This window comes from Zalophus californianus, chromosome 6 (genome assembly GCF_009762305.2).
Source record: "Zalophus californianus isolate mZalCal1 chromosome 6, mZalCal1.pri.v2, whole genome shotgun sequence".
NCBI lineage: Eukaryota > Metazoa > Chordata > Mammalia > Carnivora > Otariidae > Zalophus > Zalophus californianus.
Window position 1 is genome coordinate 83162728 of NC_045600.1, and position 23585 is coordinate 83186312.

Sequence of the window (23585 nt, forward strand, 5' to 3'; positions counted from 1 at the left end):
TAGCAACTCTATCGCCTGTAAAGTCTAAAATATTTACTATCTAAAAAAAATTACTATCTGGCTCTTTATAGAAAGTTTTCTGACCCCTGTTCTAGATGTTCAATTATCTTTTCTAAATAAGGAATTTTAGCTCCTCTCAGTGCCAAAGATTATTATTACCTTTTCATTCTATCATAAAAACATCCCTGCATTAGATGGGTAGCATTTCTAATGTGGTCACTATTTATTCCATAAATACAAAGGAATACATTAATTTATTTGCCTATGCCAGAGAATAAGAAAATAGGAATGATGCCCAAAAAACCCATTTAGGGCAAGCTATGGTCAAATTCTTCTTTTATGTGGGGATTATAATTTGTACAGAGCAGTAATGCTCCAGGTGGGCATGGGAAAGAGTTCTATTCTGTGCTAGAACCATTCTGTTTATTTATTTTTTTTTTTTAAAGATTTTATTTATTTATTTGACAGAGAGATAGAGAGCACAGGTAGACAGAGTGGCAGGCAGAGGGAGAGGGAGAAGCAGGCTCTCTGCTGAGCAGGGAGCCGGACATGGGGCTCGATCCCAGGACCCTGGGATCATGACCTGAGCCGAAGGCAGCCGCTTAACCGACTGAGCCACCCAGGCGCCCCTAGAACCATTCTGTTTAATGCAGACATAAAACCAAAGCCTTTACTAATGCCTACCTCTGCCATGGTGTTCTGAATTGGGGTCCCAGTTAGCAAAAGCCGATTCCGACACTGGAACTGCAAGAGAATCTTCCAACGAACACTGTTCAGTAAAATGAATTACAAATTCCAAGTTAGCAGTAAATATTTCTTCACCCTAGTAAGACCCTGTATTTCTAAAAATGCTTTCCAAAAAAATTCCAAACACCCAGAATCAAGTACTCCACCGCTGTACACATTGAAAAATGTTATTCAACAAAGCTGAGGACAGAAAATGACTCCTGTATACTAAAAACATGGTATTAGGATTTAGAAAAAACAGCCCTCAAATGGGCAGAGTAGGACCCTTTCTGGCTTAACAAAGTGCTCTACTACCTTCGGTCAGTTTTGTTGACACAAGCTTTTTAATTATAAGGTAGTATCTGTAGTAAAAAGCTTTACAATTCTTAATCTCTGTGCTTCCAGTGTGAGTTGAGAGAGATCAATGGAGAAAGGGGAAAGGTGTGAGAAGAAAATGCAAAATCAGTATATTGCTCCCAGCAGTAAGCATGTCCTACTTCAAAAGAGTATAATATGAAGTAATGTCCATCAGAGGACAGAATGTACCATCCATCTTGTCAGTTAAAATGGAACTCTAAGAAAGTCTTATGGGCTCACCAAGAGTTAATAAAAATGCCCTCAATGCAACATTTAATACCACTGAGTAACCCTTTAATGTCAAGCAATGACTTACTATTCAGTCTGTTACTTTGAAGGTAATATAATATTTTAAACATGTAACTTCCAATAAAAAGATCTTGGGGCTCTAATAACCAACCAGGGACTAGGACAACCTGCATAAAACAGACAGAACCTACAATCTATATACTGTAATATTCTACTTCCTACTAAGATCTCCTGTTCAAAATAATTCCTGAATCAAAGGGCAGACAAGCCTTCTCCCACAAAAATGTTCCTTGAAGAACAAAGATCTATTAAGATGCAATAAATATTGAGTAGAGAAACAGAAGTTAAGAAAATCCCTTGTATTCTAAACATTAATATTTGTATTCCATATAAAATGCAAAAGGGAATTTTTGCCTTCTGGTCAGATACATGGCATATGCAGAGACCACATCATGCCATGTTTGGAAACCTCTCTGATCTTTATTCATCTGTGTGTATACATATATCATAAGTCTATATCCTATATCTATATATCTATACAGTCTTAGTCTACAGAGTTTGGTGTCTATTAATCATGTTACCTGGAACTACTCTTGAGTGCCTGAGCCTCATCCAATACCATGTACTGCCACTTGACACGCTGGAAATACTTTACATCCTGCACCACCAGCTGGTAGCTGGTGATAACCACATGGAAGGGGGCATCCTGAGTGTAGAGGGTCTTCTGTAAATATAAGAAGGGAAGAATGGAAATAGATACCTAATAATTCATAAGATAATGAGGAATGGATTTTATTTTCTAAAGCTAAGAAGTTTAACATAGTCCTACTGAAGATGTGCTTCTCCCACGTTGTAGATGTGCAGTGAATTAAACCATAACTGTTTTTAAAGTACTCACCTTAATTACAGATCATGTTAAACATTAGTCTTTAGCTTACTTAAGAGTTCTTACTTAATCCTGGACTTTTAAGTCCAACTGATTGTCTATAACGGGAAAAGTATTATAGAAGAAAAAAAGTGCACTTGTCTAGTGTCTAGAAATATATGTAAGATTTTATACACCAGAACTTACTCAAATAAAATGGAGAAATGACTGCATATGTAAGTGTGTGTATATACACGGGCGTATGTGTATATGCAATAAGCTGAAAGTTACCTGACTCCAGAACCTCCTGATAACTTTTCTATCATGAGGATTTCCCCAATATGGTAGCACCTGGAAAAAGGACCATGATACAGATTATTTCCTACTTGTAATCTTAAAAGTACCATCACAAATGTTATTCAGAATGATTTTAAAAGAACCTAAAGAATGAATATAGGAATTCTTCTGTCACTGCCACTAGTACTCTTCCTGCTGACTTAATTAAAACACACACACAGAGGGGCGCCAGGGTGACTCAGTCGTTAAGCGTCTGCCTTCGGCTCAGGTCATGATCCCAGGGTCCTGGGATCGAGCCCTGCATCGGGCTCCCTGCTCTGCGGGAAGCCTGCTTCTCCCTCTCCCACTCCCCCTGCTTGTGCTCCCTCTCTCGCTGTGTCTCTCTCTGTCAAATAAATAAATAAAATCTTAAAAAACAAACCACACACACACACACAGACACACACAGAAAACATTTATGAGAAGGCATCAGAAAGCTACCGTGGCAGAGGAGAATTACAGAGCCAAGATCCAGAAAACAAAGTCCGTCCAGAAAGTAAAGTCTGACACCTGGTACGTGTCTTTCCTAAAGGTGTTGATCTTTCCCAAAAGTTCTAACTGAAAAACTAAGAAATTGAGCAGAGAATTTTTTTTTTAAAGATTTTATTTATTTATTTGACAGAAACACAGTGAGAGAGGGAACACAAGCAGGGGGAGTGGGAGAGGGAGAAGTAGGCTTCCCACCGAGCAGGGAGCCTGTTGTGGGGCTCGATTGCAGAGCCCTTGGACCATGACCTGAGCCCAAGGCAGACGCTTAACGCTTAACGACTGCACCACCCAGGCGTCCCCCCCCCCCCCCCCCGCCGGCTTTTTTTAAGAGATGCAGGGCCTACACAACAAAAACTGGAGTTCAAGGTGAAGGATTATGATAACCGCCCACCGGGAATCACAGGATACATGCCCATAGGCAATAAAGGTCAACTACACATAGATGTGCCTTAACAAGTACTGAATCCCAGCTTTGAATCATCTCAATTCCTGACAAGATTAAGGTGGGGACTTTGGATTATTAGTACACCCCCCTCCAACCCGGCCCCACCAAATTACTACAGGCCAAAAACAAAACAAAACAAACACCACCAACCCAGAACACATATAAATCCTCTCTGGAAGAAGAAGAAAACAGAGCCCACAATTGTCTCTAGAATTTTTCCTATATAATGTCTGGTATACAATAAAAACACAAATAAACAAAACCAATAAAAAAAAACCCCAGACATATGGAAAGACTAGACCCCACGACTGAAAATTAACAGGAAAAACAGATACAGGAAATAAATCCAGAGGAGACTCAGATGATAAAAATATCAGAAACGGACTTTTTAAGAAGATGCTGACTTGGGGCGCCTGGGTGGCTCAGTTGGTTAAGCCGACTGCCTTCGGCTCAGGTCATGATCCTGGAGTCCCAGGATCGAGTCCCGCATAGGGCTCCCTGCTCAGCAGGGAGTCTGCTTCTCCCTCTGACCCTCCGACCCTATTCCCTCTCATGCTCTCTGTCTCTCATTCTCTCTCTCAAATAAATAAATAAAATCTTAAAAAAAAAAAAGAAGATGCTGACTTGTTCCTGGAATTAAAAGATAAGCTTGGGAATTTCAGTGGTACTAGAAACTATAAAGTACCAAAGGGAGTTCTTTAGAACTGAAAATACAAAAACTAAAATTGAGAATTCAATCATGGGTTTAATGACAGATTAGATGCAGCTCAGTGAAACATGGGGCATCTGGGTGGCTCAGTCGTTAAGCGTCTGCCTTTCAGCTCAGGTCATGATCCTAGGGTCCTGGGATCAAGCCCCGCATGAGGCTCCCTGCTCAGCGGGAGGCCTGCTTCTCCCCCTGCTGTGTTTCCTCTCTTGCTGTCTCTCTTTCTGTTAAATAAATAAAAATTTTAAAATCTTAAAAAACAAAAAAAAAAAGAAAAAAGAAAAGAAAAATTTAGAAGAAAATTCGTGAAACAGAAGATAGGTCAAAAGGAAATATAGACTAAAGCATGGTGAAACAAAAGAATGTAAAATTCAGCACTTTTTCTGTGCCGTCTCTAGGTGTCATTTTCTTTCAAAGTGCTTCCTGGATCTGTAGCTTGATGTTTTTTGTTGTTTTGAAAAATCTCAGTCACAGTGAAGTATAAATATACAGGAAGAAATGAAGATCAATGAAAATAGTGAATAGGTAATATGAATGTATGTAAATAAATTTAAAATGTATAGATAATAATAATGCTTTGTGAGGCTTAGAAGAGAAAATATATACAAAAACAACAGCAAGTCTCTCTCTCTCAAATAAATAAAATCTTTTTTTTTTTCCCAAATAAATAAAATCTTTAAAACAACAACAGCAGCAGCATGTTAAGTCTTCAGAAGACGAATGTAGTTAAAGTATACTGGCACCTGGGTGGCTCAGCTAGTTAAGAGTCCAACTCTGATTTGGGCTCAAGTCATGATCTCAGGGTTGTGGAGCCTGCTTAAGATTCTCTCTCTCCCTCTTCCTCTGCCTCCACCCCATCCTGCTCACCGGCTCTCTCTATGCTTTCTCTCTAAGAAAAAGAAAAAAAGTATACTAAAGCCTTTGTATGAAAGCAGTAACAGTATTAATTTATATTACACTTTTTAAAAAGTCAAGGATGCATGTTCCTTGACTCTTGGGTATTCTCCTGGGTATCTACTAAAGAATAAAATGAATATATAATTAGCAAGCTAAGAAGGAATGAAAAAGAGTAGTAAAATCTAATCAATCCACAGGACACATGAAAGGACAAAAAGGAAAATACAAAAACGGAAAAGGAAAGTTACAGAAGTAGAAGGAAAGAAGTAGAAAACAAACAGCAAGGCAGATTTAAAATCCATGTTATCAATACAATAACTACATTAAAAGTCAGCATAATTATGGGGCGCCTGGGTGCCTCAGTCGGTTGAGCGTCTGCCTTTGGCTCAGGTCATGATCCCAGCGTCCCGGGATCCGAGCCCCCCCCAAGGCTCCCTGCTCATCAGGGAGCCTGCTTCTCCCTCTCCCCTCTCCCTCTGCCTGCCTGCCTACTTGTGATCTCCCTCTCGGTCAAATAAATAGAGTCATTAAAAAATAAAAATAAATAGAATTATAAACAAAGGCAAGAAAAAAACCTTAAATGTTAACAGAATGGTTAAACGTAAAAGAAAAAGATACCACATAAAAACCAGAAGAAAGCTAGTCTATTTAATGCCAGAGAAAACAGGCATTAGGCAAAAAGTCTTAATGAGAGGAATTTCATAATAAAAGGTTTGATTTATCAGGAAGGTAAAAATAATTGTAAATTTGTATACAACTCACAACCTCAAAATATAAAGCAAAATGGACAGAAGAAAACAGAAATGGATATATCCTTAATTGTGGTAATTTTTTAAATTTTTATTTATTATTTGAGAGAGAGTGCACAAGCAGGGGGAGGGGCAGAGGCAGGGGCAGAGGGACAAGCAGGTTGAGATCATGACCCCAGCCAAAGCCAGACGCTTAACCGAAGGAGCCACCCAGGCACCCCTGTGGTAAATTTTAACATACTTCTTTCAATTAGTACTTGGACAGGCAGACAAAAAAGTCAGTAAAGATACAGAGGAGCTGAAATACACCTGACCCAATCAACATATATACAACGCTGCACTCAACAACTGCATAATGCCTAATATCTGCAAAGAGATACAAGACATTTACATAGTGGAACATAAAAGAAAAGTTCAAAAAATTTCAAAGGATTAAAATCATAAAAAGCCTGTTTTCCTACCACAGATTTAAGCTGTAAATTAGTAACAAGATACCCAGAAAATCATCCTCTGTTTCGAAATTAAGAACTACACTAATTTATTTAAGTAGGCCCCACACCAATGTGGGGCTTGAACTCACAACCTAGAGATCAAGAGTCACATAGTCTACTGACTGAGCCAGCCAGGCGCCTCAAGAACCACTCTTTTTTTTTTTTAATTAAAGATTTTATTTGTTCACTTGGCAGAGAGTGCGAATGCACACAAGCAAGAGGAGGGGCAGGCAGACAGAGAAGCAGGCTCCCCGCTGAGCAGGTGCCCCCAAGAACCACTCTTAAATAAGCCATGAATCAAACAGGAACTTGAAATAGAAGCTAGAAATTATTTTGAATTAAAGAATAATGCAAATGTGGCACATCAAACCTTTGGATGGCTATAGTCATGTGTAGAAAGCAATTAATACCCTTAAATACACTTACTGGAAAAATCAACAATCTAAGCTCCATCCTGAGATGTTAGAAAAAGAACAAAGTACATAAAAAGTAGACAATAACAAAAGAGAGCAGAAATGAATGAAATAGAAAACACAGAAAATAGCCAATTTCAGGAATGAAAATGGAACATTAACTATAAAAAAATATAAACCATATTTCTTGGGAAAAAAGAGAAAGTCAGAGACATTGGTCATACTAGAATCATAAAACAAATGCTACTCAGATACCTGCCAAATAAAATGAACTTTCAGATATTATCATCATAGATCTAAATATCTTTTGAATGCACACTAACTATAAATCTAAGCAGAGTCTAAGACATTTAACTATGTTCTGCACAGAAGTGAACACATTCCCGACAATCTAAAGGAGTAATGGCAATAGGAACAATAAATCAAGAGCAGAGGTCATCAAATCTTTTCTGTCAACAGGCAAATGATAAATATTTTCAGCTTTGCAAGCAATATGATCTCTGTCACAACTACTCAACTCAGCTGTTGTAGTGAGAATGCAACCATAAATAACACTTAAACAGAAGTGTGGTTGTCTTTCAACATATACGCATTTAAATTTCATATACCATTTGTTATGAAATATTACTTTTTAAATCAACAGTTTAAAAACATGAACACTATTTTTAGTTTGCAAGCTGTACAAAAAAACAGGTGGCAGATTCCTCAATAAGTTAAATACAGAATGACTTAGCAATTCTACTCCGAAGTATATACCAAAAGAATGGATGGGTGTTCAAATGATAACCTGTACATGAATGTTCGTAACAGTACTATTAACAAGAGCCAAAAGGTGGAAACCCAAATACCGTTGAGAGATAAATGGATAAACAAAATATAGCGTGTCCAGATAATGAAATATTATTCAGTCATAAAAAGGAATGACATGCTGACACATGCTGAAACATGAAAATATTATGCTATGTGAAAAGAAGTCAGACATAAAAGGCCACCTTATAATGATTCCAGTTAGATGAAATACCCAGAATAAGCAAATCCAGAGAAGGAGACTTGTGGTAGCCAGGGGCTGGAGGGAAAGGGATTGAATAGGAAGCGACTGCTTAATGGGGAAGAGGTTTCTGTTTGGGATGATGAAAAAATTCTGCAACCAGACAGCATCAATCATTGCACCACACTGGAAATGTACTTAATACTAGTAAATTACACACTTTAAATGTGACATTTTAGACATTTTTTGATGTGTGTGAGTTTTTTTATTTTTATTTTTTTTTAAAGTAATCTCTACAGCCAATGTGGGGCTTGAACTCAGGACCCTGAAATCTAGCTGGATGCTCTATTGACTGAGCCAGCCAGGTGCTCTCCCTATGTATGTGTATTTTATTACAATTTAAACAAAACAGGACAAATGAAAGTGGCAACTGGAATATGCCCACAGGCCATTTTTACTGACCCCCTAGAATAACAAAAGTACGCTCAACATGCAAATGAGCACTCAGTTCCAGGCACAGGCACAAAAATCAAAGGAGGTATCAAGGACATTAAACAGTACTACATTGCCATCTAATGGTCAGTGAAGTTAATACTGAAAATTCAAGTGGCTTGGTGGAAAATTTTAAGACTTAATTTTTCAACTTCCTAATTGCTCAACATGTACTGGAAATGAAAGCAAAAATGAATGAATAGAGAAAAAATATGGCAGCTCCATATTCCAACTGGCAAAGAATTCTAGAGAAAATATTCAACAAACTGCCTTAGAATCTCATCTTAGAAATTTAAAAATGAGTCTGTAAAGTTAAAAGCTATACACTTAATGTGCCTTGTAAACAGTTTCTAAATCTACAATTCAGCCACAATGGTGGGGCCACAGCCACAAAGGTATCCCAAAATGGAATATCTCAGACGTGTCCTTATTCCTTACAAAATGTAAGCGAGAAAACATCTGACTCCCACCTCCACTCTATCCTGTGCCCTTTAAACTGCATGGAACCCATGTATTATGGAGACCCTAAATCAGGGAGATCATAACAGTAACTCGATATAGAATCTCCATAAAATCCTTCTTACCATGCAACTTCATCATCATTATATTACCTTAGGGACAGAACACATATTTAACTGATTTCACCATTTTTATTTGCAATATAATAAATCCTATCCATTCTTTCTTACATCCCAATAACTTTCCACAATTAAACCCTATTTAATAAATCTTACCCACATCTTACCCAACCTAGTGCAACATACTTCCCTGCTGATCACTTCCAACCTCAATCTCACTTCTTTTCCTCTGTATTAGTTAAAATCAACTTTCTTATTATCTACCTTAGACATAATCTGGACTAGGACTAAAGATCTGACTTTAGAGTATCATGAAAATGAATTATTTATGAATATGGGGGGGACAACAATGCCATAGATTATGTGTTATGTGCCGTGATAATACGATTTGCCAAAATCTCTGATAAGCCAGTAACGTAGATATTTTCTACTATGGCAGTTTGACCAAGAATATCAATCCATGTGGCTAATGCAGCAAATCATTCAAATTGGACTTTGGCTTTCTCAATTATGAAACATAAGGATGTAATATCCTCTCTTATGCTTCCATCAGTAACTTTTTCTTTTTTTTTTAAGATTTTATGTATTTATTTGAGAGAGAGAGAGAGACAGAACACAAACGGGGAGTTGCAGAGGGAATAGCAGAGGGAGAGGGAGAAGAAGGCTTCTGCTAAGCAGGGAGCCTGACACGGGGCTCAATCCCAAGACCCCAGAATCATGACCTGAGCCGAAAGCAGATGCTTAACCAATTGAGCCATCCAGGGACCCAGTAACTTTTTTTTTTTTTAATTAAAAGGTTTTATTTATTTATTTGTCAGAGAGAGCACAAGCAGGGGGAGCAGCAGGCAGAGGGAGAAGCAGGTTTCCTGCTGAGCACGGAGCCCAATGTGGGACTCGATCCCAGAACCCTGGGATCATGACCTGAGCTGAAGGCAGAGCTTAACCGACTGAGCTACCCAGGCCTTCCCCCAGTAACTTTTTTTTAAAAGATAAATATTTATTTTAGCGAGAGACCATGCACGTGGACGAGAAAGAGAGAGAGAAAGTGTGTGCACGTGCAGAGGGAGGGGTGAAAAGGAGAGGGAGAATCTCAAGCACACTCCTCGCTGAGCATGGAGCCCAGGACCCTGAGATTATGACCCGAGCCAAAATCAAGAGCTGGATGCCTAACTGACTGAGCCACCCAGGCACCCCACACATCAGTAACTTTTAAAGGGAATGTATTTCAAGTATCTTGGGAAAAATGCAAGAGACTCAAAACTCTTAGAGCAACTGAATAAGGCAGGCGGCAAAAGAAAAGTCAGGAAGTTTATTTTAAAGAGCAACAGAAATTTCTGTTGGATTGATTTTTACCTTAAATTTAGGAACAAATCTAGTAAATTCCTGGTGCCAATTGTTAAGTGTAGAAGCCGGTGAAATTATTAAGAAAGGTCCCCAAATGTTCTCTCTCTGAAAGACAAAAACTGGGTCAGCTAACTGAAGGAAAACTGAAGATATTTAGTTCAAAATTATAATCAATGATGAGAGCAGTTTAAGAATAAAGACTACATTATAACAAGAGAAATGGTGCCTAGCTCCTACATCTCCATACTCAGTAATAATACCCTATGTTAATAATAACACAGGCAAGGAATTTGCTCAGAGAAACCTTGAGACAAAATACCAAGCAATTACTCCCACCCCCACCACCTATAGGTCCTAATTTCTATCATTCACAAAGCACTTAACAATATCCTGACTTATAAATATTGCTTTCCCTTATACGAGATGATCATAACGATTTTGGAGCTTTTGCTTTTTTCAAAATGTTTCTACATATATTTTCTCATTTAATTCTCACAGAATTCCTACAAAGTAGATATTATCCCCACTCTGCAGAAGTAGAAACTAACCCTCAGAGAATTAAAGTGAAGCCAGAGCAAAAGAGGTTAGATGAATTGCCCAAGTTTACATTGTTTATAGTCAACACAGAGTTCAGATGTGAACCTGGGTCTTCTGGTCTAACTAACTACAATGTCTTTGCCACTGTGTGAATGGCTCTGGACAGGGGAGGGGGGCAATATGTCAAACCACACATTCTCAGTAACTAATCTAGTCTCGCAAACCAAAATGCTTCATCACACCATGTCACCCTTTAATGATCTTGAAGGCAAGGAGTTAAGTCCTACTGTCCTCATATGCTCCAAAGCCCAGCATAGTACTGGATAATGGCTGATTCTCACCCCAGAATCTAGAGTGCGAAAGATAGAAAGACTGCATCTACCCACCTCAGCCAGATGGGCCAGGAGGGCAATACTCTGCACTGTTTTACCAAGGCCCATTTCATCTGCAAGAATGCCATTAATGCCCTGGGGAAAAAAAATACACATAGTCAATAACCTCTCACATTCCATCACACAGGATTCAACCTACTGTCCCAAAGAACTAATCAAACTGTCAAGACTGACTAGAAATACCATTTCAGCACTATTACGCACTGCTGCAATGATTCCTTTTGCCAACTCCATAGTTACAACTATGAATCATGGTATCTGAGGCAGTTTTTCAGCAAATTTAATCCAGGCAAAAAACCAATCAGGTTTACTAAGACCACCTAAAACTATGTATGTGATACAAATATTCTCCAATAAAATTTCAGGTTAAAAATATAAAAACATCTTTCTGACTCTTGTCAGAGGATAAAGCATTTCAAAAGGATGAAATTTAAAACATTGTCTTGTGCTCATTTCACGATACACTGAACCAATGATTTTAGGAAAACACATAAGGGTATGGCATAGTTCTAAAATTCACCTGTTCATAGAGATTAGCCAACCAATTCATGCCTTTCAGCTGATAGCCTTTTAATTTGCCATTAAAAATTGTAGGCTGTGGAATATCTTCCCCAGCCCGGATAGATGGGTTTGCCAGGCTGTAACTCTCCCCAAACCCAGTGCCAGACTTGTTTGCTGCCCGAAGGGCAGCTGCTCGACTTTCTTTTGCATCTTCATCAAATGACCTTGTCTGGAAAATAAAAACGTCAGAAGAAAAATATGAGGGAAAAAATGAAATTCAAATAAAGTTCATAATGACAGTATATCTACTCTGTGATAACTGGAACAAAATTTCTGATAATATTATGTAATGTATTATGTATAAAGCACAATATATGAGGGGCGCCTGGGTGGCTCAGTCATTAAGCAGCTGCCTTGGGTTCAGGTCATGATCCCAGGGTCCTGGGATTGAGCTCTGCCCTGGGCTCCCTGCCTAGCCAGGAGCCTGTTCCTCCCTCTGCCCCTCCTCCTGCTCATGTTCTCTCACTCTCTCTCAAAAAAAAAAAACCCCACAATATATGAAATATTACTAATATTTAAAAATTAATCTAGCAATTATATTAAGAATATGCTTTTGATGAGCACACATATTATACGACTATAAACCATATTACATGACTACTTGCTTCATCAAGGAATGTGTTAAAAATCTGATATAAAATTTGTTTTGGGGAGAAGGTCAAGTTTATCCTGACTTGGATGCTGTTACATGGTGTTCCTATGCAGTATATTCTTTACTTACTTAACTTAATTTAATATAACTGCAGTTTTCTTCTGATTTCATGAAATATCACTATATCAAGAATTAGCAAGTTATTATTAAGGTGAAAGAAGGTCCTAATATAGCAGTATTCTTAAGGCAATGATATAGCTCTCTTAACAAACACCACCGTGGTCTTTTCCACAAAACAACCATGATGCATTTCACACTATATTGCCCATGATTACTCAAGATGACAAAAAAACAGGTCAACTGTCCTAGTTTCAATCAACACACTCCTAAAGCTTAGACAAGTGAATGCTCATTTTCCACCCTTTCTCAATTATGCCTACTTTTCTAAATAGAGCCACAACCTGCACCCAACACAATCACATATGTACACATTTGCCAATGCTTTTAATTGAAAAATGAGTAAGACTAAAGGAAGACCACCCAAGTGAAAGGTTGTAGGGCATTTCTGGAGCCCCTTACAGTTTCTTTTCATTTTAAGACTCACCCGAGCTTGATGAATATGATAAGCATTCTCAGCATTCTTCAGGGCCTGGGCTTTGAAATGGTTACTATCTGAAAAGGAAAACTTAGAGATTATCACACGTCATTAACTGATCTCCTTCAAAGATGCAACTCACACCAACATTGTCAATCCCTAACTCCCCCAATTTACTCATCCGTAAGCTCACAGAGAGTGAGAGAGCAGAAAGGTTCAAATTACATGACAGAGGTAAGGACCCAGAAGTGGCTATGAACGCAGAGGGCTGCCATGATCTCCAGTAGCTGAAGCCAGCTCAGAGAAACTGCATCTACCCACCTCAGCCGGATGGGCCAGGAGGGCAATACTCAGGAGACTACGCTCATCGCCCAATCCTGGCGATGTCTTGCACAAAGCAATGACAAAGCAAAGCAAAGCAAAGCAAAGCAAAACAGTGGGGATTCAAAATTGTGATAGATTTCTGCTGGGTGAAACTATTCCCAAAGAAGAAATCCAGACATGTGTAAACCCCAAGATCCTTGCAAGCATACTCATTCTTTTTATTCTGAGCTCAACGTGATCTTGATCACTATTCAAATTTCACCCCAATTCCTCCCTCCCTTTATGGTCACAAAAAGGTCACAACTGAGGGGTGCCTGGGTGGCTCAGGTCGTGATCTCAGAGTCCTCTGAGCCCTGAGCAAGGAGTCTGCTTGTTCTTCTCTCTCTTCCTCCACCCATTCTCTCTCTCTCTCAAATAAATAATATCTCTTAAAAAAAAAATACAACTACAGTCTCTTTCTCATGCCTGCCTTGTTGTAACCAAGAATCTTGTTATGTGACAGATGATTTTCTCTGCTAGACATTTCACTGAATTCTTCTGATATAATATTCTCCATTTCTACTAATAAATCAAAACATATAAAATATTCCCAAACTTACAAGATCATATAAACACACCCTTTCCTTTTCAAATTCTTTAATAAAAGTTATTTTGTATGTTTGTTTTATTCATACTTTCCCTACTCCAGTGCAATAAATTCCCCTTTACTAATCATTACCTATCAATCAAGACAAAACTTACAAGAACTAATCACGTGTATAACCTTAGATATAAAAAAATGGAGGGTACCCACTTCCTCTACGTCTTGATTCAGGACTCACCATAATCCTCCTGTGTGATGTTAACTACCACCCCTCCACCAATGTCAATTTGTCTTTGGGTAGAACTGTCTTCCAGTTTCCTTAGAATTTCTTCCTGAATTCCATCATGACCCATGTCTCGTTTGCGACTCATGAAATGGGCATACAACTCTGTTTGGGTGATTAGGAAGTTCAGTTTTCGCTGTTGCCTCTTGGCCTAAAAGGGAAGAAAGTTATTTTCACTAAATAGTCAAATCATCAATCACATCACATCAATTCTGTTGATTTGGTGATCAACAGAATTCACCAAATCTATATATAGTTTGCATATAATTCTTTTACAAATTCTTTACCTTTAGAAAGGTAGTTAATTGCTAATGCACAATTTTATTATAACCAAGTCAGTGGTACTAAAAGCAAAGAATAGCTTTTACTTATATCTTAAAAATGTAAACATGTGAAAAGATCTTCTTCATCACCAAAAGTCAAAATAAGTGACTAGGAGCTATGAATTATTCTGAAAGTCCATGTAGGAGAAGCCAATCAAAGGAAGAAAACGCTCCTAAAAACAGTGTATAGTTGATCTGTACACTGATCAAGTGCACACACACATATACTTAGTCACTGCTTTGCATTAACTATTTTATAATAAAACTGATTTATCCTTGATCCAATACCTCAAATGAAAAATAAAAACATAATAAGGAAGTTAGCCAAGAAAGGAGACCAGTCCTAAAGTATGCTACATAAAACTATGCTCTCTCTTTAAGATTTTACAGTACTTGAGTGAGATTCAAATGAGAAGGAAATCTGAAACACGGTTTTAACAGAAAATGGAGTTATTTTTCATAATGGATACAGGTGTTTGTTTACTATGTCAGCAAAGCTAGTGTATTATCAAGAAAACCTTTCCAAATTAAAACAAAAAAGTAGTATCTCCTTTAACCTTAAAAAAGTCAACCACTATGCGTTCAAATGAACAAGGTAAATTAAAGGAACAATAAAGTTTCATCACAAATAGTTTTATTTCAAAAGATGGCAGAAAAACATAGACATAACCATGAAGGAAACTCATTGGTTAACTATCAACAAAACTGAGAGAATGTCTCACAAACCTAGACTATAAATCAGGCTGCTTGCAAAACTTGAGGATCTGTGACCAACTCTCAAATGCCTCTGAATTCAGAAAGTATTCCGGATAGCATCAGATGCGTCCTAACACACTAATATGTTTATCTTGCATGTGAAGATAAACGTTACCCAGGGGACTTAAGAGAACTGGGCAAAATCCATATTCATCCTCAAAGGCATGAGATAAAGGACGGAAGATCAAGAGCTCAGAAACAGCCACAGCTCTGCTGTGACGGAGCACTACCCAGGCCTGAGAGCAAACCTTAACCAATCCCGATTCCCTTCCTCCAGGCCTCAACTTTCCTTCCACACATCCCAACTGGTTTGCCCACGGCAACACAATGATTTTGTTCTCCTACTCTCTCCTCTTGCTTCCCTGAACAATCTACTCACCTACATCAGCTGACATCAAACTTAGAAGAGCACTGGCTGAAAGTTAAACCAGTGAAGCAGGTGGGGGATGGGTCTCAAAACTGGACTAGTTGTCTATTGTTCCTATCTGGCCCTAAATTTGGCAGCCAGCCCTGCTCTTCCAACAAGGAAGAAACTGCAGCCAGTACCTGGAACGAAGCCAAAATAAGCTGTAAGCGGTTTTCTTTTTCTTTCGTTCATCCCTCTTCTTTTTCCTTTTTTTGGTCCTCCAGAAATATACAGAGGAATAAGGCTACAAAGAACAGAAAAACTTGGCATAGAAAAAGAGAGGTGAAGGCCAGAGAGAGGGCCTAAATGAAAGGATAAAAACAGAATCGGTTTATTGGACTAAAGTTACTATCCTCAAACTTATGTCTTAAAACCCTTTTTCAATGGTTTCACTGATTAATTTGTCATTTGTGTAGTACACACCGACCTATGGATATGGCTGCAGCAATCAGGGTTTCAAAATTTTATACTACTGTCTTACCTCCCGCATTTCCTCATCCAACTTCCGCTGCTCCAAGGCCTCCTTCTCTGCACGCTTGCGATGTTCCTTCTCCACCTTCTCATACTTCTTCCAGTACAGAAGCATCTCCTTGGTGAGGCGGCGGGCACGAGGCAAGGTCTCCTTACAGTTCTTTTGGGCCTGCAAGGCAGCTCGACGCACCTCCTTCATGCACTGGTGGGCAAGCTGCAGATGACAACAACAGTCTCACAAAAGAGAAGACCCAACACCAGGGCCAGTTCTCCCTGAGCTCTACACCACAGCATTCCTCAGTCTGTTCAGTGCACACAGTCTTCCTATGGCCACATCTCTTTCTCCCTCAACGTGATTAAAGTCCATGCACAGTACTGTGACCCAGACCCAGACCCTGAGGTAATACATGGAATGAGAAATCTATACACATACTGCCTTAGAAGATGGGAAAAAAACACATAATGATCTAAGATGTGCTGGGAAGTTACAAAGTATTATCACACATATTAATAGTAACAGTCATTAATGCTAGGCTTCACTCTAAGCCTAACATATATTAAACTAATTTATTCTTCACAAAACCTCTATGAAGTTGGTAGTATCAACATCCTCATTTTACAGATGAGGAAACCAAGGATGAGTGACCAGCCCAGGGAAACAGAACTAAAAACATTACCTCATCTGATCTCACAGCTTTCAAAGGAAGTTTGTGCTACTTCCCTCTAAAGGAGGGTATTGATATTAACATCATCATTTCTTAAAGAGACTGAGCACAGGAAGCTTCCATGATCTGCCTAAGGAATCAGAGCACACTATGGTCTCATCCAAAAAGGTTCAAATATCAGAAATGTAAGGAAGAGCATTTTATTTTTAAAATAAATGGCGATGAGAGACTATGGACTCTGAGAAACAAACTGAGCATTTTGGGGGGAGGGGGATGGGTTAGCCTGGTGATGGGTATTAAGGAGGGCACGTATTGAATGGAGCATTGGGTGTTACACGCAAACAATGAATCATGGAACACTACATCAAAAACTAATGATGTAATGTATGGTGACTAACATAACAATAAAATAAAACTTAAAAAATAAAATAAATGGAGAACATTTAGAAATTCTCTTAGGTATTACTAGATTCATTATCAACAGGTCACAAGAAACAAGAGCAGCAAATATAAATATGTTCCAGCATAATATAAAATGGGAAATAGAAAACTATAATTTACCTTTCGGCTATTGGTGAGAAACAGGTTACGAGCTGAAGCTTTCTGCTTGTTGGCCTAAAATATTTAAAAACAATTATTTCATTTAGGAGTCTTTTTCAAATAAGATTATGTAGACTGACAATGTCTTTTATTCAACTCCTCAAGAGTTAAAAAAATTAAAGTCATCCAAACGCACCAACTTAGAAACACACACAAAGCTACTGAAGCAGTATTAAGAAGAATAAGCTAGTCCTGTGGCTGCCTTAAATAGAGTCTTCTGCATCCTTTTGGAAAGAATTTAAGCTAGATTTAAGGCTTGAAGTGGACTAGGAAAATATAACACCATACCCAACATACACCATCCTGACTAAAACACACTGCTTTCCAGAGCCAATCTGCAAAGAAGCTGAGAAAGTAGTCACTCACACACAGAAATTGTTAGGAGAGGTAAACTAGCCTCCCAATCTGTGATTCTGTCCTCCAACCAGGACAAACCTGCTGCTAATATTAATTTCTGCCAACACTTAAGCTTCATCTTCTCAAACAAAAAATTCCAAGGCAGACCTAACACAAGATGAGTCAGCAGCCAACAAACCAGTCACAAGCTACTTATTGTCTTCCAATTCAGTTATAAAACAAAAACCTCAATAAAGAAACCTGATTTCCCCCAATGATCCACTTGACATGGGAGAAGACAGCATAGGCACAGCTGAGTGACTCTCTGACTGTTAAAGAACTCAACCCCCTAATTCTGAAGAAACAGTGGGTGCGAAGTTACAGACGGCCCAAACGCCATTTCTATAAAATTCCCACCTCAGACTGTCTGCTTATGGGAATTTTTAGACCTTTTATAAAAAACTTTCTTTTACTAATGCTTAAGCAGCTATTGCCACTTTAAAGACAAGAATCTCAAATACTGGGGCGCCTGGGTGGCTTAGTTGTTAGGCGCATCTGCCTTTGGCTTGTGTCATGATCCCAGGGTTCTGGGATCGAGCCCTGCATCGGGCTCCCTGCTCAGTGGGAAGCCTGCTTCTCCCTCTCCCATTCCCCCTGCTTGTGTTCCCTCTCTCACTGTGTCTCCCTCTGTCAAATAAATAAATAAAATGTTAAAAAAAAAAAATCTCAAATATTTCTATTGAATTCCTGATCAGAAGTGCATCATTTAAAAAAAATTTTTATTTATTTTTTAATCTCTACACCCAATGTGAAGCTTGAATGCACAATCCTGAGATTAAGAGTCACATGCTCTACACAATGAGCCAGCCAGGTGCCCCGCAAGGGCATCATTTTGAAGCCTCTTCACCAGGTACAAAGAGGGTTTCCCCATAACATCTCCCATCAAGAATGTTCCTATCTAAACTTTCTCTCCAAAAATACTCACTAATTGGCATGGGGAGAAAAACGGTCACTGTACAGTAGAGAAGCACCAACACACCAAGTGATCAAAGCTAATATCATCATACTGGGACAGATGTGTCCTGTGCCTCCTAATATGTCATACCAAGAAGGATACGTCACTTCTTTGGTAATCCTGCCCAAAATGCATAAACCAAATCTAAGAATCTCATGAACTCAAATTCAGAAACAGTGTACAAAATAACAGGGGTATACTATTCAAAAATAAAAATGTCATGAAAGAACACTGTGTCAGATTTAAAAGAGATTAAAGAGATGTGACAACTAAATGAAACACGGAGTCCTAGACTGGATCCTGGATTGAATAAAAAAAAAAGAAAAAAAAAGCCCTATAAAGGACATTACAGAGACAACTGATGAGAAATCTGAGTATGGTCTGTGGACCAGATAATAATTTTTATAACTGCACTGTTGTTCTATGAGAGAATGTCCTTTTTCTTAAGAAACACACATTGAACTATTACAAAGAAGTTCAGTACAAAGTGTCAAACTAACCTTCAAAACGGGGAAGAAAAAAAGTATGCATTTATATAACAAAAGCAAAGGAAGCAAACAATCACTAAATATGAATAAAAGTAACATGGCAGTTCCTTGCATTATTCTTGCCATATCATTTTAAAACTTCTTGTTTTGAACTAATTTACTTACAGAAAAGTTGCAAAAAATAATAGTTTCCTTACATCCCTCCTGCTGCTTTCCCTAGTTTTAGCATCTTACATAACTAGAATACAATTACTAAGAAAGGAAAATAACACTGGTAAAATATTAATTAAATTACAAGTCTTATTTGAATGTCAACACTTTTTCCACTAAAATTCTCTCTTCCTGTTCCAACATCCTGTAACAGGATCCCCTGTATTTAGTTGCTTTTCTCCTTAGTCTCTTCCTGTATGTTACATTTCTTCAATCTTTCTCTCATGTCCTCAACACTTTTGAAAGGCACCAATCAGTTACTCTGCAGAATGTCCCAAAATTTGTGATTTTCTGGTATTTTCTCATGATTGGAATGACATCATACATTCTGGCAAGAATAGCACAGAAATGATGTGTTATTCTCTATGCATCACATCAAGTTCACAATGTCAAAATTTTATTACTAGTGACTACTTAGATCATTTGGGTAAGGTAGATTCTGCCAATTATCATCACGAAAGTTACTATCTTTCTTTCTGTGCTAATATGTATGCTTACAAATTATTTCTCCTCTAACCTTCATCCTCTAATTACAGTCTTCATCAATGGATCCAGTCTGCAACAATTATCACTGTGGTATTTATGTAATGATGGTTCTCTACTTCCTTCCTTCCTTCTGCACTCATTAACTGGAATTCTATTGCAAGAAGAGCTGTTCCTTCTACCTTAACTATTTGCTTATTTATTTAAAACAGTATGGACTCACAGGTATTTCTTTTAATCTATATGTTAAAATTCAGTATTATCTTTTTCTTTTTTAAAGTAGGCTCCATGCCCAGCAGGGGGCCAATTCAGGACTTGAACTCAAAACCCTGAGATCAAGACCTAATCCGAAATCAAGAAAAGATCTTAACCAACTGAGCCACCCAGGAGCCCCAGTATTATCATTATCAATTTTGGTGCTCAATTATTCTAACTTTGACCATGAGAAGCTCCTTTAGGTTGCTCCTGTGTTGTTCTGACAATCCCCCACACTCATCTTTCTTCAAGCACTTCCTTACTTTCTGGCACTCCAAGATGTTTAAGGCTCATCTTGTATTTTCCCTGCCAAATTCTGGAATAAACTACTTATCCAAGGAGCTCTGGTTCCTTTTATTAAAGAATAAAAGGTGTTTAGAAATCAAGACCTGGGTACAACATATCCTCATTGTTACCGGGTCTGTCTCTAGGCACTCTCAGCAAACAGAGCTAGAAAATAAGTATATATGCATACTAACCTATGCATACACACACAACTATATTTCTGTACATATCTATCTGTGTGTGTGTGTGTGTGTGTGTATAGAAACATGAATTCATACTGATAGCTCAGATTCCAATCAAATTTCAAGGACTTCACTTTAGCATTCCCAACAGTGACAAACTGGCTGTCAACTACAACAGATTTATTTATTTGTTCAATTCTAGTATGCATTTAAAGTAGTTCCAAAATTACTAACCCATTCCTTTGTAAGAAACACTTAGGACTATGTCAATCATAGCACTTATGTATAGTTCTTTTGGTCTTCAGCATTACATATGCAGTCAAAATACTGATTTCCTCAGTTACTTCAATGAGACCTTTTCTTTTCCCACTCTCTGCAATTTGATTATATTACTCATTTCTAATGCAGTTAAGCATTTACCCCTGTCTTTATTCCACTTTGCCCACATATCCCCTCAACCTCCTTCTTCACCCACATCCTAGTTGGTTTTAATGGGTTTATTATAGGGGTATGTGAGGAGTATATGACACATTACTAGGATTCTGAAAGGCAGTCCTATATATAAAAAAATGTACTTGAAGACTGCCCCCTCATCCCTGCTAACCTGTCCATTCCCCTCTTTCTATATTTTCCCCACCTGCCCCCTATAAGAAATCAACACTTTGATTTCTGGTTTATCCTTCTTGAATTTCTTTTGCATGAATGAGGATTTGTGTATTTTCTTGTATTCCTGTTTTGCTTATATGAAAGGTAAATATTATAGATACCTGTTTTTGTTTGCTTTTCTCACTTAACAGTACATCCTAGAAATTACTCCGTATCATCTCAGAAAGGTCTCCATTATTTCTTTTTAACTACAACATAATAATCCACTGTGTAGATCTACCAGAGTTCAAGTCCCACATATAGGCATTTAAGTTGTTTACTTTATTTTGCAATTAAAAATAATGTTGTGAGGCACCTGGCTGGCTCAGTGGAGCTTGCTACTCTTGATCTTGGGATTGTGAATTCAAGCCCCACGTTGGGTGTAGAGATTATAAATAAATAAACTTTAAAATAATAACAATAAAGCTGGAATGAGTAACTTTGTTTACATGTATTTTTGTATTGCTGGAGATAAAGCCTCAGGATAATTTCTAGAAGCAGAAATGCTGGTTTGAAAGGTTAAGTGCATATGGAGATTGTTAGGTATTGCCAACTTGCCCTCCAGAACAGTTCTCTCAAATTTGCATTCCTAGCAGCAATGTATGAAAATGTCCGTTTCCCCACAGCCTCCTTAACAGAATGTGTTATCATATTTTAAAATTTTTGGCCCTGTGATAAGTACAAAATGGTATCTAGGTATTATTTTAATTTAGATTACTCTAATTACGAGAGACTTTAAACCTTTTAATGTTTGAGGGCCATTTTTTCTTTTTTAAGATTGCATTTATTTATTTGACACACACAGAGAGAGCGAGCACAAACGGGGAGCGGCAGGCAGAGGGAGATGAAGCAGGCTTCCCGCTGAGCAAGGAGCCCGATGTGAAGCTTGATCCCAGGACCTTGGGATCATGACACGAGCCAAAGGCAGCTGCTATACTGACTGAGCCACCCAGGCACCCAAAGGGCCATTTTTATATCTTTCTTTTGTCAATTTCTATTCATGTCATTTTATTTGTCTACTGAATTTCTGGTCCTTTGTCCCTGAATTCTTTTTCTCATTGCATATATTTATTGAGATATAATTTAAAAATTTTCTCCAGCTTTCCTGAGATACAGTTGTCACACAACATTGTGCAAGAATAAGGTGTACAATGTGTTGATATGATACATTTATATATTGCAGAATGATTACCGCGATGGCATTAGCTGACACCTCCAACCTGTCACATGATTGTTTTTTGTGGTGTACATAATATAGTATTACAGTTCTGTGTCTTTGGATGAATTTATACATGCAGGTTACTGCCATCCGAATTACAACATGAAACATCCCCATTGCAATAAGTTTATTTAGCGCCTCTTTCCACTCAGTTCTACCACACAGGTACTTCTGTGTCTTTTTTCTTTCACAGAGCATGTTTTTTAAATGCATCCATGTTGTGTAGATCTCATATCTGCCTCTTGTATGGGAATCATTGCAAATCATTACAATGTGTGATCTTTTGTGTCTGGCTTCTCTCATTAAGTTCTTTATGGAGATGAAGAACAAAAAGAATTGGCAGTGAAGCTTGTGGAAAGAATTTGAGATTCTATAGTGGGACAAAGGGAGATGTTAGGATCTTGGCAGCAGCCAAAATGGACTATTTTGTAGCCAACAGAATGGTCTGGGAGAGTCTTAAAATTGGAGCATATGCTGAGTTGGAAGGAAGGTATCAGACGATCTTTATAAAGCAGGGAAGCAGGTAGGCACCATCAGGGGATCCTGGAGGTGCATCTGTATTTCTCTTGGAAGAGCTGGTCTTAACTTCCATCCCAGCTAATTGCTGTTGTTTGGCTTTCTTGAGTTTTGCTCTGTGGTTCTCGAACCAAACCTGCAGTACTGTGGGATGTATCTCCAGTTTTGAGGCCATTTCTTTTTGAAAGAGGTGCTAAATAAACTTACTGCCATGGGGAGCAGGGTATGGGTTCTTCCTGGACAAGAACTCCAAATCTGCCAATTGTTTCTCAGTGAACATTATTGTTTCCTTTGTGAATGCTTCTGGTGCTTTCCTTTAAATCTGCATTTGCTGCTGCAGCCTCAGAAGTTCCAAGGGTAGTTGGTGATGACTAAAAGCCCTCTCAAAAGTTACTTTAGGAAGGTCTCCTGCACCTGATATCCTGAGATCAAAATGTGTCCCCAATCTCTGGTCCTGTGTCAAAAGTATCCTTCAATTTTTAAGAGTTTTCAATATATTAGTGATAATAGCCCTTTGACTGTGATATACAATGTAAATAATTTTTCCCACTTCATCAGTTATCTTTTGTCATGAAAAAATTTATTTGTATTTAGTCAAATTTACTAATGTCTTCTTTCATTGCCTCTGGGTCACACATAGAAACTTTTCCTATGCAAAGGTTAAAGAAGAATGTAATAGCTTTCTTCTAGTCTTTGTATGGTTTCATTTTTTACATTGAGAACCCTAATACGTTCAGA

At 38.2% G+C, this 23585-nt stretch overlaps 1 protein-coding gene across 3 annotated transcripts in view; it reads right to left on the reverse strand.

The window, feature by feature from the left end:
- The window catches only part of INO80 (INO80 complex ATPase subunit), a 132099-nt gene that overhangs the window by 69685 nt on the left and 38829 nt on the right, over positions 1-23585 (reverse strand). For all 3 annotated transcript variants that reach the window (XM_027570069.2, XM_027570070.2, XM_027570068.2), the window contains 10 exons: positions 17175-17228; positions 15959-16162; positions 13948-14143; positions 12812-12879; positions 11575-11784; positions 11049-11129; positions 10135-10230; positions 2489-2548; positions 1914-2056; positions 685-769 (listed from right to left, as the gene is read on the reverse strand). In XM_027570069.2, the coding sequence (XP_027425870.1) occupies positions 685-769; positions 1914-2056; positions 2489-2548; positions 10135-10230; positions 11049-11129; positions 11575-11784; positions 12812-12879; positions 13948-14143; positions 15959-16162; positions 17175-17228 (1197 nt within the window). The remainder of the gene's footprint in view (positions 1-684; positions 770-1913; positions 2057-2488; positions 2549-10134; positions 10231-11048; positions 11130-11574; positions 11785-12811; positions 12880-13947; positions 14144-15958; positions 16163-17174; positions 17229-23585) is intronic.